This window comes from Glycine max, chromosome 16 (genome assembly GCF_000004515.6).
Source record: "Glycine max cultivar Williams 82 chromosome 16, Glycine_max_v4.0, whole genome shotgun sequence".
NCBI lineage: Eukaryota > Viridiplantae > Streptophyta > Magnoliopsida > Fabales > Fabaceae > Glycine > Glycine max.
Genome location: NC_038252.2, coordinates 35,748,373 through 35,776,249, shown reverse-complemented (window position 1 = coordinate 35,776,249; position 27,877 = coordinate 35,748,373). Strand labels below are relative to the sequence as shown.

At 31.4% G+C, this 27,877-nt stretch overlaps 4 protein-coding genes and 1 pseudogene across 4 annotated transcripts; 1 reads left to right on the top strand and 4 right to left on the bottom strand.

The window, feature by feature from the left end:
- Positions 1–1,548: 1,548 nt before the first annotated feature.
- LOC100813892 (receptor-like protein EIX2) lies at positions 1,549–5,503 on the bottom strand. The gene is made up of 5 exons (XM_041010598.1): positions 4,588–5,503; positions 4,299–4,434; positions 3,794–4,235; positions 2,532–3,634; positions 1,549–2,465 (listed from the first exon to the last, which is right to left on the bottom strand). The coding sequence occupies exons 1-5, from the start codon at positions 5,245–5,247 to the stop codon at positions 1,849–1,851; spliced, it is 2,958 nt and encodes a 985-aa protein (XP_040866532.1). The 5' UTR covers positions 5,248–5,503; the 3' UTR covers positions 1,549–1,848.
- Positions 5,504–12,292: 6,789 nt separating this feature from the next.
- LOC100817968 (uncharacterized) lies at positions 12,293–15,938 on the bottom strand (annotated as a pseudogene).
- Positions 15,939–16,238: 300 nt separating this feature from the next.
- LOC100817438 (single-strand DNA endonuclease 1) lies at positions 16,239–17,474 on the top strand. The gene is made up of 4 exons (XM_041010406.1): positions 16,239–16,282; positions 16,369–16,438; positions 16,883–17,013; positions 17,270–17,474. Exons 1-4 carry the CDS (start codon positions 16,239–16,241, stop codon positions 17,457–17,459), a joined length of 435 nt encoding a protein of 144 aa, XP_040866340.1. The 3' UTR covers positions 17,460–17,474.
- Positions 17,475–20,444: 2,970 nt separating this feature from the next.
- LOC112999800 (receptor-like protein EIX2) lies at positions 20,445–24,151 on the bottom strand. Its single transcript, XM_026126135.1, has 2 exons — positions 23,818–24,151; positions 20,445–20,584 (listed from the first exon to the last, which is right to left on the bottom strand). The coding sequence occupies exons 1-2, from the start codon at positions 24,149–24,151 to the stop codon at positions 20,445–20,447; spliced, it is 474 nt and encodes a 157-aa protein (XP_025981920.1).
- A 177-nt stretch (positions 24,152–24,328) lies between these two features.
- On the bottom strand, positions 24,329–27,341 carry LOC100816899 (receptor-like protein EIX1). The gene is made up of 3 exons (XM_041010405.1): positions 26,826–27,341; positions 26,427–26,600; positions 24,329–26,205 (listed from the first exon to the last, which is right to left on the bottom strand). The coding sequence occupies exons 1-3, from the start codon at positions 27,286–27,288 to the stop codon at positions 24,329–24,331; spliced, it is 2,514 nt and encodes an 837-aa protein (XP_040866339.1). The 5' UTR covers positions 27,289–27,341.
- Positions 27,342–27,877: the final 536 nt, after the last annotated feature.

The following is a 27,877-nucleotide window of genomic DNA, read 5'->3' as shown; positions in this document are numbered from 1 at the left end:
GTGTATCTGTCTTTTACACAAGTTTTTTCACTTTATTTTATTTACCCCAGAATCAATTGTTGTGTTATTCATACTATTAAATTAGTTCGATAACTACCATGTCGATCATTGTTAGTTTTGTTTCCACCATTGTTCGGAGTACGTATATACTATTACTTTATGATTAAACGTGTTACTTAAATTGCAGAAAAAAACTTTTTATAATGAAGTACAATTGTTTATAACTACAACAATTATATTGAGTCAATTTAACACTCATCAAAGGCAGAAAAGCTTTACTTTAAGATTAGACAGAGGCTCATACCAATCATGGCGGTGGTTATAATTACACACATCAGCAACTGTTAAAGATCTTGCACAGCCACAGAAAAAAAAATGCTTGATGCACATCTGATAAACTCACTCAAGGTCTATGTATTAATAGTGTAAAAGAGAGACTGAATATTAAATGATAAAAATATAAAATAATTGTTTTGTATTGGCAGAGTACACATATATATGCCCAAATGTAGATTCAAAGTTCAAACATTTTGGGCCTAGATCATCCCTCCTAGTCATAGCCATCTGAATTGGATCGACCCCACCCCAAGGTTTGTGTTGCATCACTTGCATGCATTCACCCACCACAGTTGTTGTTATAGTTTTCTCGTGATTTTTGTATTGGAAAATACTATGGACAAATATAATTGATACAGTCATAATTAATTATTGTCATGTTGCAATTACAAAGACTCCTCAAAGAAAATGTTTAGTAAATCATGATCAAGTAGAAATTGCAATGGCAAACTGTTTTTTAAAATCTTATTAGTCAGTTGTATAAACCCAAATTTAGTTATATCCAGGTATGTAATATTTGCCATTTTAGTGCTCTGTTTGGAAATTTGCGTGTCGAATTGTTTTTTTATACGTACCTACACAACACTCTTTAGTCAAATACCACTGTTCATGGAGGAATCTGTCCTGAAAGGAGTATAGAACCAGAAACAATATGCGTGGTGGTATCTATCATTCTGAAAAAGAGAAAAAGTGGGATACGTACAATAGTAGGACTGTGACACTACTAGAAAAATCTATGCACCTTTCATGTCCCTTAATTTATGAACAAAAGATTCAGGTGTCGTTTATTTAATTTGTTTTATGTGGAGTATAAAGTCATATCCAATACTAATAAGTGTATGTTTATATAATTCTTTTTAAAATAATTACTCTTCTTTATTTACATCTAATAAAAATGTTATAACAGTAATTTTTAAAATAAGCTAAATGAAGCATGTTTCATAAGAAATTAACTTTTACTGTAATTGTTACATTTTTTAGTAACAAAGGGAGATGGGTGAAGACGGTGAAGGAAAAAAAAATGAAGATAATGTCTATGTTGTTCAAATAACAGTATTAATTGTATTAAAATAGTTAATATTAAAAAATATATTAGTAAATATAACATTGTTGTGTTGGTGCTATTTATTGTGCATCAAAATATGTAAAAATAATAATTTACTTGTACTTTGTATAGTTGGTATGGGTTGTTTTATCTATCCTGGATTTTGTTGTATCACACATATAATCATTTATATATATATATATGGGCTACTATTGTCACTATCAAAAATGCTATTGAGACTACCAAAGCATTTGAAATTACTTGGTTATCCTTAGTTCCATTTCCCCACACCTCCTATCCTTCCCCTCTTTACGTTCAGCTACTCTCCCTTTTTACATCCAAAAACAGAATTTAAATAAGGCTCTCAAATTTGAAAAAAAAAAAAAAAAAAAGAAGAAGATAGCAATGACTACAAATTGATCAACCTGCCAATACAATGATAAAACTTCGGAGTATTCTAAGCAACACTAAACAGTGATACTACCTAAGCGAAAAGATTGAAGTTTGAACCACACATGATCCAGGAAATGAAAATAGGCATACCGCCATGATCTACAAATCAGCAAAGGAGCAATCACTATCCAGAATCCCACAATAAATCCAATTGTCATACTGACAAAAAACCAATTCACTCCATGCCCATCACTTCCTTCATAACTATGAGTTTTCCCATTGGAGCTGCAGTTTATGGGCAGTGGTGGCCCACATAGATTGTTGCCGATGAAGCTGGAGGCATCAAAGGTTTGCAATTGAGTTCCTGTTGGAATAGTTCCCTTCAAATGATTATAAGACAAGTCTAGCATGCTCAGAAAGCTCAAATTTGCAATGGTTGGAGGGATTTCACCAGAAAGTTGATTCCTCGAAAAATCAATGGACTGTAATGATCTCATATTACCTATACCTTGTGGAATATGACCAATCAATTGGTTGTGGGACAAGTTTAAAAAATTCAATCCATTTAGATATGTGATTTCTCTTGGTATTTCCCCTAATAACTTGTTACTTGACAGATCAATGATTGTTACCAAACCCAGAAAGTTTCTGTACTCATCTCCTCTTCCTTTCAGCCATAGTAGCACACTAACTATGCTATACCAGGAAGTGTAAAGCAAACCAAATTGTGCTTGAGAATAGATACGAGGATCTGTACTTTGGTTCTTTAGTGTCATGGCACTCAAGTTACTGAAACAGCTCGGTATATTGCCAGACAAATTGTTTTGTGCAAGGTCTAAAACCTGAAGAAGACTCAACTGACATATTTCATTTGGAATGTGGCCGGTAAAACTGTTTGATCGAAGGAGGAGGATTTTCACATTTAAGAGCTTTTCTCCAACCCATGTTGGAATAGTTCCTGAAAGATTATTTTCCCCAAGGTCCAAGGATATCAATTGGTTATTCTTCTTCAAACTGGTTGGAAATATTCCTGAGAGTGTGTTGTTACGAATTTGTAACGACTGCAGGTCTGCCAAGGAACCCATGGATTGGGGTAAGTTCCCAACAAAATGGTTGCTTTGTAAATTTACATACACAAGAGATGTCCAATTCATCCAGCAATCAGGTATCTCTCCTGACAAATTATTTGATGCAAGATTCAAAAATTTTAATTGCACTGGCTCGTCCTGATCATTACATAAAAAGTCATTCATGGATTCAGAGAATGAATTGCTTGAAAGATCTAACTGAAACACACCACTTGAAAGATAGGGTAATTTACCACACAAGTGATTTGAGCTTAGATCAATAGTTTGGATGGATTTTGGATTCTTAAATGTAGTCTCAATCTCACCATGGATATGATTATGAGAGAGGTTTAAATACAAAATCTGAGAAAGTGTTTCCCAGAACCAGGTGGGAATAGAATCTAAAATCCCCGTGTTAGACAGTCCAACATATTGAAGTTTGTTTTGTGACTGAATCCACGATGGAAAGTTGGGGCTTAACTGCCATGATGTCACATCCAAATAGGAAAGCCGAAAATTAGGACGCCAATTGGGACCCACTTTTAAAGTGAAATTGTTCCCTGATGCACCAAACTCCGTCAAGCTTGTAAGATTTGCAAGATCATCTTCCTTGACAACTCCATGAAAAAGATTGCCATCAATATAAAGAGATGACAATTTAGAGAGTGATCCAAGACTTTCAAATGGATTTCCACTGAATTTATTAATAGACAGATTGAGATATCTTATTGATGAAAGTTTTCCAAATGATCTAGGAAGAGCACCACCAATTGAGTTGTTGGAAAAATCTAGCCGCACAATATTTTTAAAAGCCCCAATATGATCTGTCATATTGCCTGAAAGTCGTGAACTCTGAACTGCAAGTCTTGTGAGTCCATGGGAAATACAAGGAGCAAGAATTTCTAAAAGTTCATTAACCTGTTGGTTGAGTTTGAGATTTGAGAAATCAATGTCCCTTAAGTTGCAGAGATTACCCAAAGAAGTTGGAATGTTTCCTTCAAGTTGATTACCTGATAAATCAAGTTCAACAAGAGAAGTCAAATTTCCCAGGGCATCAGAAATAGTCCCATGCAAGTGGTTGTCCCCTAGGTTGAGGAACTTGAGACGATGAAGATCATATAAGCAATCAGGTATTGAAGATGAGAATGAATTTCCAGACAAGTAAAGATTTTGAAGAAGTGTGAGGTTTCGAATACCGCCAGGAATCGGACCTTGGATTTCATTACCCCATAATTGAAGAGAAACAAGTTTCTTCAATTTGAATATCCACTTGGGGACAAAAGAAATGGCAGGGGAATAACTAGTATTGTAAAGAATGAGAGTTTGCAGAGATGAGAAGTTGAGCAAGGATGGTTCATTATAGTGAGGGAGTGTGCATCCTGACAAATATAGGTGGGTCAAAGAAGGAAGAGATTGGAGAGTGTGTAGCCAATGAAATGCTTTGGATAGGTCTACAGTACTCAAATGAAGATATTCAAGCTTCCACATACTTGATACCCATTCTACATTTTCAGCTAGCAGAGGTTCGACAACAGAATAACCTCCAAGGCCAAGATACACCAAATTGGAGAGATTACCAATCTGAGATGGAATCTTCCCCATGAATCGAGTATAAGAGAGGTCGAGGTGAGTCAAGGAGGTCATTGCACAAAGGAAAGAAGGAATTGCCATACCTTCTCCAAGGAAATAATTGTCGCTCAAGTCAAGATATCGAAGCTTAGAGAGATTCCCGATCTGAGAGGGTACTGTTCCGTTGTCAACATCTCTCAGGGCAAGATACACCAAATTTGAGAGATTCCCAATCTGAGGAGGAATCTTCCCCCAGAATCCAGTATAAGAGAGGTTGAGGTGAGTCAAGGAAGTCATTGTCCCAAGGAAAGAAGGAATTGCCATACCTTTTCCAAGGAATTCATTGCCGCTCAAGTCCAAGTAATTCAAATGCTTTAAATCAGCCAAACAAGGACTTATCTCTCCACCAAAGATCCATCTCCGATAAGCTTCCAAATCGAATCTACGGTAGAATCCATGATAGTATTCATACTCGAAAGCAGAATCTGAGGTGTGGAGGTGAAGCTGAAGAAGATGGGAAGTGACGTTGTGGCAGAGGACTCCATACCAGTGGCAACAGTTGGTATGATTATGATTCCAAGACCAAAGCCTATTGGAAGGATCTATGAGATTATTCTTAAACTTCAAAAGTGTCTCACGCTCACTTGGGATGCACACACTCTCTCTGCATGGTAAGCTCAACAACCAAAGCTGGACAAAGACAAGAATATAAATGGAGGAATTCATGATCACACAAGAATATATAGAAAACAAGTGTAGTTGTTGGTTCTGCATATAAATCATCAAACTTCTATTATTTATACTGCTGCCCTGCCTGTTTTTTTTCTTCACTTTCATTATTTTTTACCTTTTTTATTATTGTGCCAAATACTAAAATACTTTTTTAATATTTTAATTCACTTCTTAGAACGGTTTCCTTTATACTGATGAAAGTGTCTTTCTTTTTTTTTTTTTTTGACGTTTCTTTTTTTAATTATTGACTTTATTATCCAATTCTCCGACTTAATTCTTAGAATAGGAAATAATTATTTTATTAAAATCAATAAAATTTATTGTATTTCTTGGTTTCTTCAAAATAACTTTTAAAGGACAAAATATTCTAATTAAAAACAAGAATTTGATCAAATGGAATAAAATGACATATTTTTTAAAAATTTCTCAATTAAAAAATAAAAAGACTAAAATTACAAGATTTTTTAAAAATAAGAGATAAAATATTTCAATTAAAAAATAAAAAACTAAAATAACATATTAAAAAAAGACGACAATTATATTTTAAGCCTTTTTTTCACTTTCATTATTTTTTTACGTTTTTTTTATTATTGTGACTAATACTAAAATATTTTTTTAACATTTTAATTCACTTCTTTTTTTACGCTGGCTTTTTTAAATTATCGACTTAATTATCCAATTCTCCCGAATTAATTCTTAGAATACGAAAAATTTATGCATTTACTGTATCTATCTCTTTTTTTAAAATTCCTATGGACACTAAATTCATAAAAAAAATTAATAACAAAGAAATATGATTTATTCTTGTGCTCAATACTAAAATAAATAACATTCTTTTTGGTACAGCTTTTTTTTTTTTACAAAAATAAATAAGAATCACTTTATTTTAATTTACCCTATAGAACTGCTTAAATGAAAATTTGGTATCATTAAACTTTGAATTTTAACTATTATTTAATCAATCCTTTCGTTAAACTTTTGTTACAAAAACAGTAAAAGTCCAACATTTAAAAAAAAATCAAGTCTTCTATTTCATGATATTCCAACCCATAATTAATATTAAATTATCAAATTTTCAATATTCAAACTAAAAATAATGTAAAAGAAAATTTGTCTTCTAAACCAAAGCTCACACCATCAAGTCCATCTCAAGGTTTTCCATTTGTTGATCTTGAACCTTTGGACACTCCACAAAGTCCAGCCATGTTATGGTCTGACTTCTTCAACTTTAAACATAGTCACTCCATTACCTTCATATCAAGTTCGGTCATTGACAACAATTATTGCGAGTTAAGTCAAGCAAGGAAAAAAAAATATAATTGGTTAATAAATCAATTATAGAAAAAGGGTGTACTTTAAAGACCAATTCAGTTTAAAAAAATCTATATAAAAAAAAGATTATCTCGTTCCAATCTAGCTATTTAATTTTGATCAACTTTTCAATTCACAAAACAATATTCTCTTATATATAAAAAAAGACTAAATTTAATTGTCATCAATTGGAAAGGTTGTTGTATCATGTATTTCTAATTGTATTTAAATTTGAATATTATTTTCTTTATCATATAAAAATTACTTAGTTATATAAAAAGAAGTGTGAAAAAGAATATTAACTTTTTTTCTAAAAAAATCGGTATTGTATTTTGTATTTTTTACAAGATATCAACTTAAATAAGAGGAGAAACATAATTTTAATTTCCATTTCACTTTTTAAATAATTGCAAGTGTCAAATTTAAAATATCATAAAAATACTCACGTTCAATTTAATATTCTAAAAAAAAAACAAATTCATACAATAACTTAAACAATCTATAGAGAAATATAATTTATTCTTGTGCCAAATACTAAAATAAGAAACAATTTTTATTTTAATTTACCGTATATAATTACTTAAATCAATGAAAAATTTATCTTAAGAAAATATTAATAATTTTTTTAATCTTTGAGTAATTTACATCAAAGGTAATTAAATTTAGTTTAATTCGTCTTCAAATTTTAACTATTATTTTAAATCAGTTCTTTTGTTACACCTGTGTTAAGTATATAACAAAAAGTCTGGCATTATAAAATTCAAATATTCTATTACTTGAAATTTGAACCCATAATTAATTTTAAACTATCAAATTTTTATTATTCAAAATAAAAGAAATGAAAACAAGATTTTCTCCTAGAGAAACCACTGGCCACTCCACCAAATCCATATCAAGGTCCCCACTTTTCCAACTTGAACCATAGACTACTCCATCAAATCCATGTCAAGGTCCTCCATTTTTTCATCTTCAACCTTAGGACACTCCACAAAGTCCACCCATATTAAGGTCTCTGACTTCTTCAACTTCATCCATAGTCCATAGGCCACTCCATCAAGTTCATGTCATTGTCCCCCCACTTCTTCAACTTGAACCATAGGTCACCACATTACCTTCATATCAAGTTCCTTATCATTGACTACAAATGTTTAGAATTAAGTAAGCAAGGAAAAAATTATAAATGATGAATACATCAATTATAGAAAAAAGGATCTAATTTAAAAATTATTTCAGTTAAAAAATCTATATAAAAAAAGACTATTTCGTTCCTATCTAGCTATTTAATTTTGATCCATTTTTTAATTCACAAAATAACATTCTTCTTATATGTGAAAAAAGACTAATTTTCATTGTCATTAATTGAAAAGATTGTTATGTCGTCTATTTCTAATTGTATTTTAACCTGCATAGTATTTTCTTTTTCATTAAAAATTAATTAGTGAGATAAAAAAAAGTGTAAAATGCTTGTTTAACTTGGTCTATCATAATTATTGAATCATAGTTTTTCCTTTTATAAGTCTTGGTCCAAATTTCTTCACGTATTGTAGATCACATTTAACTTAAAATGTAAATTAGAGGATATGATCTACTAGAAGTGTGGCATGTTTTTGAAATTATTTATCTATGGTCCTGGCTATTTAATTTTTAGACCACAAGTCTTCATATATTAAAATCTTTTCCTGAATTTCATTTACTTATGTGGTGATATTTTAAGAATAGTGATAGAAGAGAAAAATAAATATATAATTTATTGAATATTATTATTTTTTTTATCATAAAAATTAGTATCATATTTTTTATTTTCTTTACAAGTTGTCAGCTTAAATAATAGGAGCAGCATAATTTTAATTTCCATTTTACTTTTTAAATAATTTTAAGTGCCAAATTTAAGCAATCATAAAAATACTCACTTCAATATAATATTCGTAAAAAATAATTCATACGATAACTTAAATAATCTACAAAGAAATGTAATTTATTCTTGTGCCAAATACTAAAATAAGAAACATTTTATTTTCTTAGTTTAACTTATAGAATTGCTTAAATTAATGAAAATTTTATTTTAAGTAAATATTAATATTTTTATAAAAAAAACATTAATAGTTTACAATAAAGGTAATAAAATTTGGTTTAATAATGAGTCTTCAAATTTAACCATTAATTAAATCAATCCTTTCATTACACGTGTGTTAAGTAAACAACAAAAAGTCTTGCATTATTAAATTCAAGGCTTCTATTACATGCAATTTGAAATTATAATTAATTTTAAATTAACAAATTTTTATTATTCAAAATAAAATAAAAGAAAAAAATATCTTCTAACAAACCATAGACAACTCCACCAAATCCATATCAAGGCCCCACTTTTTCAACAGGAACCATAGGCCACTCCATCAAATCCATGTCAAAGTTTTTTATGACTGACAACAAATGTTGAGAGTTATTTCAAGCATTAAAAAAAAATAGACTAAAATATATCATTTTCGTTCCTATAAAATTTTAATATGTTACTTTTTCTTATCCTAAGTTAATTTTGGATGACCGATAATTATCATGTATTCTTTAATTTTTGTGTCATTTTAGGACATTTATGTGATGTATATCTCATGTTTTTTTATTGTCATGAACTAATCTTCTCTTAGAGTTTAATGTAATTGTTTCTTCTTCCATGTAATAGCTACTTTTTTTTATTCAATAAAACATTGTAATTGTTTCTCTTTTATGCCTAATATGTGTTTTTGGATTGCACCTGTTTGCATGATTTTTCATTCAATTGTAATAGAAAAATTCCATTAAGTTGCGAATTGGATAGAACACCCAATAATTTTTATGTCTAGGGATAGTTGAGCATCAATAAACACTTTGTCTTAATGCAAATTGTTTGATTATGTTAATCCAAAGGATTGATAGTTTAATCAAGAGATTTAGCTCTCTTCACTTAAGAAATTAAAGTTAAGACAATATGGTAGGTTTATGATAATATAATCTTTATTAAATATAAATGTGTAGCGATTACGTGATAGGAACTCCAATAAAATTAAACCCGAACAATTTTTTCATTGATTTAATCTCAATTTACTTTGCATACACAAGTGTTTGTTAAAATTCTCAAACAAAAAATTTTCCCTTAATTTTTTCTTTTATTTCCTTCCTTAATTTTCTTTATCTTTATGCATATTGTTATTTAGATGAATTTAGCTAATCTTAATTAATTTCAAATATTCATAGTGTAGAAATTTCTTTATCTTTATTCATAGTGTAGAAATATTGGTAGGAACCCAACTATGATCTCAATCGCAACCGGTCATAAAACCCAACGACTGTGATCTCCACTGCCACCACCGCTGCAAAACCCAATGAGCCCCAACTCACGACAAACCTCATTGTGAAATCCCACATGAAATCCAAATGTGAATCCAGCCATTAAACCTAGTGAAGCCAACCAAACAGTTGTTCTTTTCTCGATTTTGTGGTTTAATGTTTTGATATTAAGATTTTGTTGGTTCATATCTATTCTTTCATCTATTTTGTTTTCATTTAGTCCAACCACCGGGGGAAAAATGAAACACCATCAGTGGCACAGTAGTGGGATATGAGGAAGATGAAGGGTGATGAAGAGATAGATAAGAGAGAGAAGAAATGGGCAATACAACATTGTTTTTATTTTAAAAAAACTTTTTCCCACGTATAATCTGTTAATTGATATGCTTATGTAATTTAAATATGTTTAAATCACATAGCAATTATCCAATTTTCCTCTCTTTTATTGCTTATTTTGTGTTAGAACATTAGAAATTTAACTTCTTTTGAGTTTTTGTCCAATAAATGCTAAAGCTATCAAATTTATAGTATTTTTTAGTGTATTTTTTTTTATAGAATTACATAGTAGGAGGTTTGTAATATGGTTGAAGAACTGGAGCAGCTCACCCAGCGCGTCAACAACCGCTCAACGCGAGGAGCCAACTTGGAGGTCAAGCTTAGCGCGCATACGATGACTTAGTGCGCATCTACGGCTTAGTACACATCTGCGGTTTAGCCTGCACCTTGCGGCTTAACGCACATTCACTTATGTCAGATGGACTTTGCATGTGCACTTCGTGCGAGCACATGCTGGCTTAGCACACGATCAATATCACAAAACATGATTGTGCTTCATTTTAAAGGAAAAAAAAAAGGAAAAATTAAGCAATTCTTTAGGGGGACGAAAATTGAGAAGCTAAGACACGAGAGAAGAGAGAAAATCCATTCACTTGGGACCCTTTCCTCCATTTTCTTTCACACCTCTTGCTTTCTTTTTGTATTAGTAACCCTCTCATGACAATGAGAGGCTAAATCATCCATTGTTGGGAGTTCAACTATCAAACACTCTTGATGTAATGATTCTAACTATTTATTTAATGTTATTTAATATTATTGTCTTTTCTGTGCTTAATATCATGTTTATAGCTTTATTACCTATTCTCATGTAGTGTTATAGGGTTTATGCATTGGAAAATGTTTATTTCCTATGAACATCTAGGTAATTAGTGTCTAGGAATAGAATGATATTATTTTGCCTTATTTATTATACATCTTTATTCTTAAAGAAAATTATTTGATATAGCTCTTAAGGGATTAGGAGTGAAATTAGGTAATTTAAACTCTTTCACATGAGAAATCATGATTAGGGTATGTTAGTGGATGAAGGTAATAATCAAAATAACGTAGTAAAAAACCCTTAATGTTGCATCAAGAGTAGTTTTGATAGGTTGAGTCTCAACATATTCTGTAATCCTACTTCAATTGACAACCCACTCCTGAGTGTTTGTATTCTATCTCTTTAATGTATTATGCTTAATTATCTTCATTTATGTCAAATTTTATATTCCGTATCATTATTTGACAAATATCAATTTTAATTTATTGATTACTTAAAATTGAACATATACAAACTCAGGGTACAGTTAAAGTCCTTGTAAACTCGACACTTGATCTTACTGTTTTATATACGGAAATTTATCAGGAACAATAAGCAGGTAAAAAATATGCTTTTTAACCCACAATATGAAGGTAAACATGCGGTCGAAATGTATATACTTATTTTATTCAAAAAACAAACATTTGGATAGCATACATACACGAATTCATGAAACCAAAAATTAAATAAAAAAAGCCAAACATAACAACAAATGAACAAGAGAAAAGAAAAAAAACAAACAAACAAACCTGATCTTATAGAGCGCAAAAAGAACAACGACCTGAACTTATAGCATCATAATCATCCATTGAAAAAATTGCGAAAAAACAATCTTTCTATGGGTTTTCCTTCACAGAATTCTCCTTTTTTTCTCCGTCCCCCTCCTTGTATGCTAGTGCGTCTCTTCTTTTAAAATCCAACAACAACTTAGGATTCCATTATACCACGATCTCCTTGTCTTTAGACTTACAACTTCAATGACGTTATCTTTTACTAATATTTTTTTTTTTGCTCAATTGAATCACCATTACTCCAGTTTTCTGATGATCAATTTTGTAACTTTCAGATCTTCTATGGTTTTTCTTTTTTCTCTCTCCAAAATATTTTAATTATTTTTATTTATAAGAATCTTCTATAATTTTTCTTTTTTTCTTTTTCTCAAAAATATTTTAAATGATCTTATCTTTTAGTAATATTTTTTTTCTCAATTGAATCACCATTACTCCAGTTTTCTGATGCCAAGTCTTCTTGTAACTGTCAAATCTTCTATAATTTTTCTCTTTTCTTTTTCTCAAAAATATTTTAAATATTTTTATATAAAACATAAAAATAAACCCGAATAAAATTGGATATTTACATAAACATTAAAAAAAACACAAATAAACTGTGACTTGAACATCCTAACTTTCTTCCAACAAAGAACTAGACACACAGATATTGAAACAGCTTTTAAGAAAATCTACACAATCACCCAAAGCAAAGACTCCTTCAAAGCACTTCTTCAATTATATGACTCCTGCTGCCTTCTTTCACCTGCTGCACCTTGGTTAACTTGTTCCACTTCTGCCCTTCCTGCCTCATAATTCATAGATGAATCTTCGACCCATGCAAACCACAAATTCAAAATTAATGTGGCACTTTGCCTAAGTAAAAAATAGCATACCCAAAATAAAGTAAAAAAAAAAAAAATTGTAACTCATCTTGGACTGAAGTCTAAAACCACTAGGATAAAAAATACTCCACTTTTTTTTAAACAGTTCTTACAAAATGAAAAAAAAAAAAAACATATAGAAAAATATGTAAGCATGACCAAAACAAGTAAACAAATAACTGCGATTCATCTTGGAATCAAGTCTTAAGACTAACAGAAACATACATAATCATAATTTCGTTTGTTTCTCAAAACACTTCTTCCAAGATAAGAAAATCGAAAAACTGTCACAAGACAAATATAATAGACAAACAGAGAGAAAATAAATTTTAATATCGATAGAAAATATGTTTGTCTAACTGCAAAACAAGAAGAATGTGAAGAGTAACAAAAGAATTAGTCAGAGAAGTATGGTAAAACAATATAATCAACTAATTTAGAAATAAGTAAAATTTGCAAAAAGCATTGATCAAACTAGAGAAACCTCATAGAGACAACTAGAGCTACTATTCATTGTTATTTACCTTGTGAAGATTGATTCTCTGCTGGGTTGGTAAACCATGTCCCAACCATACCTTTAAGCTTATCAACCACACCTTTCCCCGGACTATTCACATACATCTCTTGGTACTTTTTCTCTGTCACCACACTTTCACCTCCTAACCTTCCCTTCACTTCCTCTGACTCAGTTACCTTTCCCAGTATTCTTTGATGTTCCATTCTTCTCTCAGGATCATCCTCTCTCTTATGCACAGCATCAGAAACCACCTTTCTCACACCTTCTTCAGTAACTTCCACTGGGGGCAGTTCCTTCTTGTGCAGAGTCTCTGATATCACTTCAGAGAGAGCCCTGTCTTCATCACCAGGCCTCAGTTTGTCCACCAAATAGTCCTTCACAGAAACCCCCTTGTCCTGTTCCACACCCACACTACTAGTTTGAGTTCCAGAAACTTTGGACTTCACACCACTTCCTACACCAGCAACTTTTCCAGAAACTGGAGCTAGTTTCTCTGTCAGAGACTGAGCAACACTTTTTCCATATTCTGTAGGAGCAGCAGCATGGTCAGTTCTCTTCTCTTGTGGTGTTGTTGGTGCTGTGCGCCAAAACCAAGCTTCGAAGCTACGGTGTTTTTGGCTGAGAAAGCTTTATCAGCTATTGCAGAGGTTGCTGATTGAGTGGTTTGAGTTGTTTTTGTTTCAGTGTTGTTGCCATATCCGAGCTTGGAAGCTACGGTGTTTTTTGCTGACACGGCTTTATCAGCTATTGCAAGCTGTTGCTAAAGAGATTGTTGATGGTTGTGTTCTCTTGATGGCTTGCTTGAGTTGTTTCGGTGTTGTTGACACCGTATCCGAGCTTGGAAGAGACGGTGTTTTTGGCTGATATGGCTTTATCAGCTATTGCAGAGGTTGCTGAAGAGATTGTTGATGGTTTTGCACTGCCTGTGTTCTCTTGGTGATCCCTTGATTGAGTTGTTTCGGTGTCAGCGTCATATACAAGCTTCGAAGTGACAGTGCTTTTGGCTGAGGTTGCTGATGAGATTGTTAACGGTTTTCATTGCTTGTGTTCTCTTCTTGATGCTTTGTTTGAGTTGTTTCGGTGGTGTCATCACTGTATCCGAGCTTTGAAGCTACAACATTTTTGGCAGTGATGGCTTTGTCAGCTATTGCTGTGGTTGCTGAGGAGATTTTATCTGTGTAACTGCTCTCGTTTGATGGTTCTTAGTGTGGCTCCTCAACTTGGGTGGTGGTGTAGGTTTGTGGGGTATTGGTTTGAGTTGGATATTCTGGTAGAAATTGATCATGACTTCCAGCTGAAGCACAAAGAGTATGTGTTGAATTTGTTCTAAATTGTTGTGGCAAGTGTTGGTCATGGATTTTTGTTGAAGTGTGCTGAATGTTAGGTTCAGTAGAGAAAGATAATTCTGGTGTTAACTGTATTGAAAATTGGAAGGAACACATGTGGAGAGTCAAATGACAGATTTGTCCCCGACATATATTGCAAAATTTTGGATTTCTCGTTCCCAACTCTTTACCATTTGCCACTTCCAGCTTTGACTCCCGCTCGACTCGAGTGTGTCTTTCTCACTCACTTTTCTTTTCTTTTTAACCTTTTTTCTTTTTTGAATAATGACAATAACCAAGTATTAGTCTTTAATTTATAAAAACAAAATACATAAAACTAGTTTTAATTCGATGTTAATAACCAATAAGTCCTTAACTCATTAGTTTGAGTGGTTCTGAATTCATCCTCTCAAATAAAATATCTTATTTGAATTTTGTGAAGGATAAAGTAATATTAAGAGAAAAAATGAATACTCCACTTCAAATGATAAAAAAATATGACATTAATGATTATTAATTACATACATGACTCATTGTTAACCCATGAATCTAACACACTTAACTACAAGTAACAATTAGTAGTAGATAAGAGATGAATGAGACAAGTTGGTAATGAGAAAATATTTGATTATTGGAAGGAATAAATAAGTAGTATTTTCTTTAATTAAAATTAATAGTTTCATTTTTCACTACAATTTAATTTGATATTTTTTATCGTCTTTTTTTTTAGTTAAGGGGGTAAATGTCTGTATGTCACATGAAAAATGTTCAACATTTGTCATTGTAACTTGTAAGTGTGGGGATATTACCGTCTTCGGAGTATTCAATTCACATTACTTGAATTGAAAGTTGCAGTTGATTATTTTTTCTGACAGGTTTCCTTCTCAAACTAGAAAACAGTTTATGGCACTGCTCTAGTGTTACTATACAAGTAAACTTTTCAGAGAATTAGGGACATATTAGCTGTCCAAATTATGTAATAATACACTTAATATTTGACATAGAAGAGAGGTTTTAATGTTTTTAAAAGAATTTTGTCAACAAACGTATCAGGATTTGATTTATAGGATATTAACTGTATTTGTACATAATAAATGCAAACTTTAAGGTGTGAATTATTGAGTCTCTTACATGTCCCTTTCCACTAGTAAAACACCAAAACCTTTTGGATTGAAGCATAAATAATGTAAATGCTCACCTACCTTGTTTTGAAATTCTACTTTTTATTAGAAAAATGGGGGTAACAATGATCAAACTCTAGACCACTTAGTGCCCGTTTGGTTTGGTGTTCATTGTTGTGAATGCACGTCAAATTAATATTGAAGCAAAAAATACTTGCTTTTGTGTCATTTTTAAAATTTTGACTCAAATTTCTTGGACAATGTGGATCATGGAGTTAGATTCAAACATGCTATTAATCATGCATGTTTTGATACCATGTCATGAACCAATTATATGCACTATCTGAAAATATAATATCAGCTAAATTAGTATATTAGAAAAAAGTTAAATTAACACTAACTGATTACTGTCCATGTAAATGTAAATTGTTAAGCAATGAGAGATGTTACAGTGGACCCAATATAATATCTAATTCTAAACCAAAGGATGGAATTATATACCTAATATCTTTGTGCTTTTTTTATGTCTTCTAGAATGCATTGTCTGCATCAACTTGTACACAAATGTTGACTTGCAGTTAATAATTATTTTTGTCAAATGGAGGATTGTTGGTGTCTCTTGAACATTGTATCTTAGCTTCTATCTTTTGTCTATGCAGGAGGTAAGAATGATTTACGGCCGGATGATAACATTTTACAAGTAATTAATGCTTATATGAACACAAAATGTCACCAAGCAGATTCAGATATTGTGCACAAGTAGGTTTGTCTTTTTTATTCATGGTTTCCACTCATAAAGATTGATTCTTAATACTGATTGAAATATATTCAATATACTCATAAAGAAATTTACGACGATTTGCCAATTTGCGTTTAACTTCATCTGAAGTTGGACTGAACCTTCCTTTACATGAGGTACTGCTAACCCTTTCCACTCCCTAATTAACATTTCATTACTGTCTGAGCTCATGTGAAAAGTTTTAATATTTAAAAATTATTTTAAACTAAATAAAAGAGTGACTGCTCATGCTTAGAATCGCGTGGCATTTTGATAACTTATGTTCTCTTTCACATGTTCATTATCTATCAAAGCTGTCCATTGGATTATTAAGTAATGTAAGTATGCTACACATTTTCTATTTTGGTATTGTATAACATTGGTTCAATTCTTCGATGATCATTGATTTACAGTAGCTTCTACTGCATTCAGTGTATCATCAATAAACAGGGAAATCTTCCATTCATCGAGTTTCTATAATGCCATTACTATTATTAGTGAACATAAATTTTATCTACAGGCTCCCTATTTTTGAACCTGGATATATACAAGAATCTTATTTATATTATATCCGATCACAGATCCCTGTGAAGTGTCCTGTGTCAGAAATCATTAAGAGCCGAAGAGTTCAAGGGAGAGAATGCTACGAGGTTTCTTGGGAAGGAATGGATGGACTTGAAACTTCAATAGTACCTGCAGATCTTATAGAAAGGTAATGTAAGTTCATAATTCATGAACATACTTTACTCCCTAAAACACAGAAAGGAAATGTTTTATCTGATTCTTATCAAATGTATATTTTGCTTATTTTTTGCTTGCAACTTGAGTTAGTATGCTGTTTGGTTTATTGCTGCATCTATACCAAGTATCTTTTAGAACAATTCAAATTCAAGAAGGCTGGTGGGTATATAAGATAACTTTTTGTTTAGGGTGCCTTTCATCATTGTCTCATTATTAATCATCTACAGTGCTTGTCGTGAGAAGATTTTGGAGTTCGAGGAAAGAAAAGCTCAACGGAAGAAACAAAATATTCAGAAAAGAAAACCAAAGAAAAAGGAAACTAATTCATCTGTGGCAGAGCTTGATCTAAAACTTCAGAATTTGTTGCTTGATATTAATTTAAGAGACGAAGCCAACTTCAATGCCTCTGATTCTTGAGGAAGGATATCAAGAATTACAACTGATATGGCTGAAGCTGATCTGAATACCACAGACTTGTTGCCCCTATCGCATGACATAGAACACTCTGGAGTTATTACCGACAAAAACAAGATTTTTAAGGATATGTAATTTATCAAGGGTAATAACTCCAATTCAAATATCATTTGAGATGGGTAATTTATAAATATCATTCCAAGTATTCTTTGTGTCTTGAGGTTATCTTAGTTTTTGTAAATGCTCTCAAGAAGTCTACCCTAGTCTTAGTTGGTATCTCGGATCCAATTTACCTAAAAAAATTTCTTATTAAAAAACATCATTGGACTGTCATAAAATCTGTTGATTTCAATATTAATTACCACTAAACCCTCTTATTCTGAAAACCTATATAAAGAAAAGTCAAAATGTTATTTGATCATGATCATAGAAAAAAAATGAAAATATTACCCATATACTGCCAAAAAACTTTACACCTTCCTTCCAATACATATACCCTTGATAATAACAAAATCTATACCTTTTTATGAATTTATCCAGGTTGATATTGATTCAATGGAAGACTAAAATTAAATGGATAATAAAAACAAGTTTATGTAAGTTTTTTATCCATAGAAATCAAAGATAATTACTAGTGAATTTTACAATAATTTATGCACCTGTTCAACCAATTAAATTAGATACCATTGATTTATGTAAGTAATTTTACACTTGTCCTAGATTTTAATTTGATCATTCATGATAAAATCTAATGGTTAATATTTATTTTTCATTCATGTGAAAAAAAAAAACTCACTTGATACTTCCCTGCTTGTTTGCAATCCATAGGTTCTCACCAAGTTTTATGTTAGCTTAAATAGTTAACTTTCTTGATTATGTGGCCTTCGTCTTGCCTCTCCTACGATATAATATGACATTTGTATCGCAAATTAAATACCTATATTTTACAAACCCTTAACCCAAACCTTAAGATTTCATTTCCAAATTTCTGCAACTATTCTTCATTTGTGGTCAAAGATGCCAAGGGCATTTGTTTTAATCGAGTTTGAACATGGGGTCAAATAGGAGATTCTGACATTGTGGAAAATAGTCAGCGAACTCCCATATACCATGATTGCTCGAGTTAGAAACTGATCGTTCCTTCCAGCAGATGGATATTGAGTTTTTGTTGCACTGAAGTGTTTTGGATAATTGTGGACAGTCATCATCCTAGAGATATATTTCTCAATGGGGTAATATCAATTTTTGCCCCAACTGTTAGCCATAAGACATTAATAAAATGGCATGAGAATTGATTAGAAGCAACTCAAGAAATTCTTGCTAAATGCAACTTGTTAACCACCATATACTATGATTGACACCCATGTAAAGAAGAATCACAGATTGAAAATGTTAAATCTTGTAAGATGATAGGATTCCTAGAGCAATTCAACCTTCTATTTTGAATTGTTACGGAACTTGTGGATCACACCATATGTTTGCCACTTAAGGACCTCACAAAATCAAACACCGCATTATTTTAAGCCACAATAAATTTTATTATACATTTTTACCAGCTGATCTTCCAAAATTGTGTAATGAGACATAAATCAAGTAATTATCCATAGCTTAAGTAAGCAATGACAGATCATTGAAAATTGATTTCTGCAGCTTTAATTTGTTCAATTTACTTGGGCGTCAATCATATGATCAACTGCTTCTTTCAACATACAATACTTTTTACTTATTTAAAAATTAAGGTCGCGTTAGGGGTGATTGTCAATTTTCAACTTTCCATTTTAAAATATAATTTTGAAATACAAACATGTTCAACAAAAATTGCACTAAGTTGATTTTTTACATCTTTCTGATATGGTTTTTATCACATATAACAAACAATAAAATTTTGTTTAATTTATTGATTATTGTTTATGTTTTAACCTTTACTGTTTTTTATAATATTTTTTAAATTATTTTTATTATGTTTAATTATTTTTTTATTTATTTTTGTATCAATATTTTTTTAATATTACATGATTTTATATTGGATTGTGATAAGATTAAATATTTAAATTATTTTATCTATTAAATAATTTTTTAATATCTAAAAATTAAAATAAACTGAAACTAAAAACTCCAAACATAAACTGAGGTTAATTTTTAATGATTTTGAAACTGAACACAAAAAACTACTTCTAGAATTGTGTCCCAAACAATGTAATAAAAATATAATTCTATTGTATATTTGTATAACAAAATCATATTTATGTAAAAAGAATACTTCTAGAATTTTCTAATTTTCTACCCACATGGGTAATGTGAATAGCAATATAAAATCCAACTTAGCCTGCTACGATACGATAAACAAATTTTGAAAATTTTCACTCATAAATGGACTCCTTTAGATGTCCACACGTAGGTCCTTCTAGACTTGAATGACAAATTGAAAGGTACCAAAAAAAAAGGTTTTGATATAATAATCACATGTTAAAAGGTTAATTTGTGTATTGTGAATTATTGATTTTGTTTATTATATATCCTTTTTCTTTTTTTTTTTTTAAATTTTAATTATTTGGCAGTTTTACACTGATGACAAAATATTTGTAATACCTTAACAACGTTTTGTCACAAGATTTTTACGTCATAACCCAAGTGAGAAATCATATGATTATCACATCATCATTATTTAACAGTGATTTTTTATTTATGAAAGTGACTGAGCAATGACAAACAGAATTATAGATTAACACCGCCCAAAAGATAATTGAGAGACTAATAATCACTTTCGTAGAAGGATGAAGAACTAAAAGTTGATAAAATTCAAATTCTTAACCATTCATTTAAAGAGTCGGAATCTATCACACTATTCAGACCAATCAGTACTAAAGAACAATTTATAAATATTAACCAACAATAATGAAAGCTGGCTACACTGGTTTTCAATGGGAAGAGTCCGAGAAACTACTTAGTATTGAGGGAATGGAGCAATGGCAGGTTCATCTGAGAGCTCTACATCATCAAAAGGTTGTGGAGAAATTGAAGAGAGTGCACAGGTCCTGCAGCCACCATACCTGAGCTTTTGATCTCACCCATTTGTCGACGAGCATTTGCACCTTCTGCTACTGCACACAATTTGGGAAGAAACACACCTGTGCATACATGAAAGACAAAACTTATAATTTATTAGACAATTTATAATCGTATATCATTTTGTGTATTCAGTTCTGAAAATGTTTTTTAGATGCGTATTCATAAAAGATAAAAATAAATAGAAAACAAAAGTAACTACATACAATATTAGATCAATTTGTTTTTGTTACAATATTTGATCAATTTAATTAAGATAGAACCGTATGTCAAATATATAATTCATGCATTCAATGATAAAAATTAGAATTATTTTTAGTTAATTAGCAATGTAAAAATTGATGCTGTGTTATAGTTTTTTATTTTTAAATCACAAGGTATTTTTTATTAAAGATAATCTACTTGTTCAATAGAAATAGAATTATTATAGATGATACATTTTTATATATAAATATTTAATGTAATTATATATTTAAGATTAAAATTTAAAACTTCCAATTAAACTAAAATAAGATTACATTAATTGATCAATACACTTAGTGTTTTATGGTGTGATAGTTAGACAAGATCATATCGATGCAAGTGAACAGTGTGAGCTAGGTTTGTATGATGGCTATGATAATGAGGAATTAAGTTTGGTCACTAGCTACTACTACTAGTCAATGGAGAACCTGTTGCTCCAAACTACCTGCGATACTTTATGTTTGAAAGAAAACAAAAAGATTGCTCCTATACTGGGTCCTCATACAGAAACTATCTCATGCTGAAAATTACGTATGATGTTTTTATATCATAACACAACATTATTTTTCATGATCAAGTGAAAAAAAATTAATAATATTGGATGCCCCCATAGTGTGCAACTACAGACCTTCAGTTTGCAAGACTGAAGTCTCTACGTACCATTGAGCTACAGGGGCAAGAACATTTTGAATCAAAAATTGATTTTTCTATTGGTTCTTCCTTTCCTCCCTTATACTCTCCTCTTTTCATAAAAAAAAAGGTTAGACTCAATAATTTTCATCTTTATGTTTACAGTAATATTTTGTTTTATGTTTTTAATACTAACCTAGAGTCTACAGATCAAAGTTGCAGAAAATTACGTTCATTCTCATTCTTGGCGCTGTTAGTCTAGTGTGAAAACGGACAAATTCAGTTTCCTGTTATATATGGCACTGTATATAAAAAGGAAATAAAAAAAAGTAGAATTTGATTATGGCTAATTTCACCCATTATATTTATTACAAGAAAACCTTTAGATAAAAATTATTTTTTTGTACTTTTAGCTTGGTCGTAAACATTAACATTACATCACGCTAAATTTTATGAGGAAGGATGCTATAAATATTAACAATACATCTCACACACACAAAGACATCTAAAATTATATCACTAAGTTTTATGATGTGTTATGGTTTGCTTTAAAATATGGTACAAGGTTTATCACAGACCGGCTTATAAGTAAAAATTAAATTTGTCATAAAGGGAGTAAAATGAAAAATAATTAATTTCTTAATTAGAATTAAATTAGAATAACCTGTGCAGATCTTATAATTTTTGTTCACTAATTCGCCCACCACATAATGTTTTAATTTTTCCAACTTTGTATAATCTAAAAAGTATAAAAATGAAGATTACGACTTTCAGCCTCCAGTGCCTTTTAATGGAAGAAGTGAGTAAATGTTGATGCGATATCGGTAGCTTTCATGGGCAGTGACCTTGTCAAAGAATGCTTGGGCCATGATCATTCAAAAATACCCTTAATTGATCTTTAGCTCAACATTTTGTATAATAAGTTAATTAATTTTTTAAAATTATGATTACTATCAATTATTTAATTCTTAAAACTGTCAAACAAAAGACATTTTGTTTATTTGTTGATATTTTTATAAGGTTAACATATATTTTTAATTTTATAAATATTAAAATATTGAAAAGTTATCTGGATAAAATTTTAATATATTTTTCGTTCTCATAAAATTAAAATATTTTTTTTTTGTTGAAGTAAGATTTAAACATTTCAAATTATTTATTACATTTTTGATTATATGTATAATTAATGTAAATATAATTTACTATCGATTATATATATGTATAATCAATATAAAAACTCATAATTTAAATTTATCTGAATCTACATTCTGACCAATAACACATTTTAATTTTGTAAAGATAAAAAATTTATTAAATATTTACAAAAATGAATTCCAAAAATTTATATATTTATCAAATAAAAAATTAGCCAAGATACTTCCTGCGATTTTGTTATCACTTGTCTGTTTCAGGTTTCATATTCCGTTAGTTTTGGTTGTAATTAATACTGATCCTGGAACACTTGAATATTAATTCATTTTGACTCTTCAAAAAAATTGTTTTATAAAGATAAATTCTTTAGTATTTTTTGTGTTAATTTTTAAGTAAAGTTAACATTTAAATTTGATAATTAATTTTAAAAGTTGACTTTTATTATTAGATAAAGTAAAAATTGAAAAAGCAAAACGAATAATACTTAAAAAGTTACACCTATTATTTGCCCTTTTTATAGTTAGGGTAATTTAGAATATTACTCCAACAATTTTGTTGGTTCTCAAGCATCATTGGTTATCTATGGATATCTCATCAAAGTTCTTGGCCTGGCCGGCTTGGAGAGTCAAGTCTTGTATGCAGCCACGAGTCACGACTTTAATTAACACGAAAGAACTAATTATTCACTTCAATGGTTAGTGACTAAAATTAAATATAAGTTTTTTCCTATTAAACCACGTTTTCTTGAACCACTAGTTCCCCATTTGATACACCGAATTACAACTATTTGATCTTAACTACAAATATGCTCAATATGCAAATATGTACATCCCAAAACAGAATTTAAATAAGACTCTCAAATTTGAAAAAAAAAAGATAGAAAGAAAATAGCAATGAGTACAATGCAAATTGAACAACCTGGCAATACAATGATACAAACATTTCAAGAGAGATTCAAACATATGAATAAATTTCAAAGAAACATAACTTAAAAAAAAATAGATACACTTGTGTATGTAGATGCAATGACAACAATTCCCACGGTACAACTCTTATCCATTAAATATAACACATTACTGAAAATTGAAATATAATGGATTAGTTTGTTTAAATTTATTTGTTGACATAAATTGATCAACCTGCCAATACAATGATACAACATCGGTGTATTCTAAGCAACACTAAACACTGATACTACATGAGTAAAAAGATTGAAGTTTGAACCACACATGATCAAGGAAATGAAAATAGGCATACCTCCATGATCTACAAATCAGTAAAGGAGCAATCACTATCCAGAATCCCACAATAAATCCAATTGTCGCACTAACAAAAAACCAATTCACTCCATGCCCATCACTTCCTTCATAACTATGAGTTTTCCCATTGGAGCTGCAGTTTATGGGCAGTGGTGGACCACATAGATTGTTGCCAATAAAGCTGGAGGCATCAAAGGTTTGCAATTGAGTTCCTGTTGGAATTTTTCCCTTCAAATGATTATAAGCCACGTCTAGCATGCTCAAAAAGCTCAAATTTGAAATGGTTGGAGGGATTTCACCAGAAAGTTGATTCCTAGAAAAATCAATGGATTGTAATGATCCCATACTACCAATGCCTTGTGGAATATGACCAATCAATTGGTTGTGGGACAAGTTCAAAAAGTTCAATCCATTTAGATTTGTGATTTTTCTAGGTATTTCTCCTAATAAATTGTTACTTGATAGATCAATGCTTGTTACCAAACCCAGAATGTTTCTATACTCATCTCCTCTTCCTTTCAGTCATAGTAGCACACTAACTATGCTATACTCGGAAGTGTAAAGCATAAAAAATTGTGCTTGAGAATAGATATGAGGATCTGTACTTTGGTTCTTTAGTGTCATGGCACTCAAGTTACTGAAACAGCTCGGTATATTGCCAGACAAATTGTTTTGGGCAAGGTCTAAAACCTGAAGAAGACTCATCTGACATATTTCATTTGGAATGTGGCCGGTAAAACTGTTTGATCGAAGGAGGAGGATTTTCACATTTAAGAGCTTTTCTCCAACCCATGTTGGAATACTTCCTGAAAGATTATTTTCCCGAAGGTCCAAGGATATCAATTGGTTATTCTTCTTCAAACTGGTTGGAAATATTCCTGAGAGTGTGTTGTTACGAATTTGTAAAGACTGCAGCTCTGCCAAGGAACCCATGGATTGGGGTAAGTTCCCAACAAAATGGTTGCTTTGTAAATTTACATTCACAAGAAATGTCCAATTCATCCAGCAATCAGGTATCTCTCCTGACAAATTATTTGATGCAAGATTCAGAAATTGTAATTGCATTGGCTCGTCCTGATCATTGCATAAAAAGTCATTCATGGATTCAGAGATTGAATTGCTTGAAAGATCTAACTGAGACACATCACTTGAAAGATAGGGTAATTTACCACACAAGTGATTTGAGCTTAGATCAATAACGGGGATAGATATGGGATTCTTTAATGTAGTCCCACTCTCACCATGGATGTGATTATGAGAGAGGTTTAAATACAAAACCTGAGGAAGTGTTTCCCACATCTGTGTGGGAATAGAATCGAAAATCCCCGTGTTAGATAGTCCAACATATTCAAGTTTGTTTTGTGACTGAATCCACGATGGAAAGTTGGGACTTAACTGCCATGATGTCACATCCAAATAGGAAAGCCGAAAATTAGGACGCCAATTGGGACCCACTTTTAAAGTGAAATTGTTCCCTGATGCACCAAACTCCGTCAAGCTTGTAAGATTTGCAAGATCATCTTCCTTGACAAGTCCATGAAAAAGATTGCCATCAATATAAAGAGATGACAATTTAGAGAGTGATCCAAGACTTTCAAATGGATTTCCACTGAATTTATTAATAGACAGATTGAGATATCTTAATGATGAAAGTTTTCCAAATGATCTAGGAAGAGCACCACCAATTGAGTTGTTGGAAAAATCTAGCAGCACAATATTTTTAAATGCCCCAATATGATCTGTCAGATTGCCTGAAAGTTGTGAACTCTGAACTGCAAGTCTTGTGAGTCCATGGGAAATACAAGGAGCAAGAATTTCTAAAAGTTCATTAACCTGTTGGTTGAGTTTGAGATATGATAAACCTATCACCCTTAAGTTGCAGACATTACCCAAAGAAGTTGGAATGTTTCCTTCAAGTTGACTATATGACAAATCAAGTTCAACAAGAGAAGTCAAATTTCCCAAAGAAGTTGGAATGTTTCCTTCAAGTTGACTATATGACAAATCAAGTCTAACCAGAGAAGTCAAATTTCCTAAAGAAGGTGGAATGGTTCCTTCAAGTTGATTATTTGATAAATCAAGTTCAACAAGAGAAGTCAAATTTCCCAAAGAAGTTGGAATGGTTCCTTCAAGTTGATTATATAACAAATGAAGTTCAACAAGAGAAGTCAAATTTCCCAGGGCATCAGAAATAGTCCCATGCAAGTTGTTGCCCCTTAGGTCCAGATACTTGAGACGATGAAGACCATATAAGCAATCAGGTATAGAAGATGAGAATGAATTTTGAGACAAGTCAAGATTTTGAAGAAGTGTGAGATTTCGAATACCAACAGGAATCGGACCTTGGATTTCATTACCCCTAAATTGAAGAGAACAAGTTTCTTCAATTTGAATATCCACTTGGGGACAAAAGAAATGGCAGGGGAATAACGAGTAAGGGAAAGATGGAGAGTTTGCAGAGATGAGAAGTTGAGCAAGGATGGTTCATTATAGTGAGGGAGTGTGCATCCTGACAAATATAGGTGGGTCAAAGAAGGAAGAGATTGGAGAGTGTGTAGCCAATGAAATGCTTTGGATAGGTTTGCATTACTCAAATGAAGATATTCAAGCTTCCACATACTTGATACCCATTCTACATTTTCAGCAAACAGATCAGAATAACCTCCGAGGTCAAGGTAGACCAAATTGGAGAGATTCCCAATCTGAGGAGGAATCTTCCCATAGAATCCAGTATGAGAGAGGTTGAGGTGAGTCAAGGAAGTCATTGTCCCAAGGAAAGAAGGAATTGCCATACCTTCTCCAAGTAAATAATTGTAGCTCAAGTCAAGATATCGAAGCTTAGAGAGATTCCCGATCTGAGAGGGTACTGTTCCGTTGGCAACATCTAAACTCAGGTCAAGATACACCAAATTTGAGAGATTCCCAATCTGAGGAGGAATCTTCCCATAGAATCCACTATCAGAGAGGTCTAGGTGAGTCAAGGAGGTCATTGTCCCAAGGAAAGAAGGAATTGACATACCTGCTCCAAGTAAATAATTGCCGCTCAAGTCCAAGTAATTCAAATGCTTTAAATCAGCCAAACAAGGACTTATCTCTCCACCAAAGCTCCATCTCCTATAAGCTTCCTCATCGAATCTACGGTAGAATCCATCATCATAGTAGTCATGATAGAAAGCAGAAGGTGAAGTGTTGAGGTGAAGCTGAAGAAGATGGGAAGTAAGGTTGTGGCAGAGGACTCCATACCAGTGGCAACAGTTGGTATTATTAGGATTCCAAGACCAAAGCCTATTTGAAGGATCATTCAGATTATTCTTAAACTTCAAAAGTGTCTCACGCTCACTTGGGATGCACACACTCTCTCTGCATGGTAAGCTGAACAACCAAAGCTGGACAAAGACAAGAATATAAATGGAGGAGGAATTCATGATCACACAAGGATATATGAAACAGCTTAATTGTATAAGTGCTTCTTGCTTCTGCATATTAAACTTACTTCTTTCTATTATTTATACTGATGCAAGCGTCTCTCTTTTCTTTTTTCTTTTTTTTACGTTGCCTTTTTTAATTATTGACTTTATTATCGAATTCTCCCGACTTAATTTCTAGAATAGGAACTAATTTTGAATTTACTTTATCTATCTCCTTTTTTAAAAATCCTATATACACAAAATTTTGTATTGACTTTAACTATTATTTAATCAATCCTTTCATAAAATTTTGTTGATTAAACAATAAAAGTCTAACATTTTATTAAAAAAAATTCAAGTCTTCTATTTCATGATATCCCAACCCATTATTAATATTAAATTATTAAAATTTCAATATCCAAACTAAAAATAATGTAAAAGAAAATTGTCTTCTAAACAAACCATGGCCCACTCCATCAAGTCCATCTCAAGGTTTTTAATTTTTTCATCTTAAACCTTTGGACAGTCCACAAAGTACAGCTATGTTATTGTCTCTGACTTCAACTTGAACCATAGCCCATAGGCCACAAAAAATATATAAATGATAAATACATCAATTATAGGAAAAGGGTCTAATTTAAAGACTATTTTGATTAAAAAATCT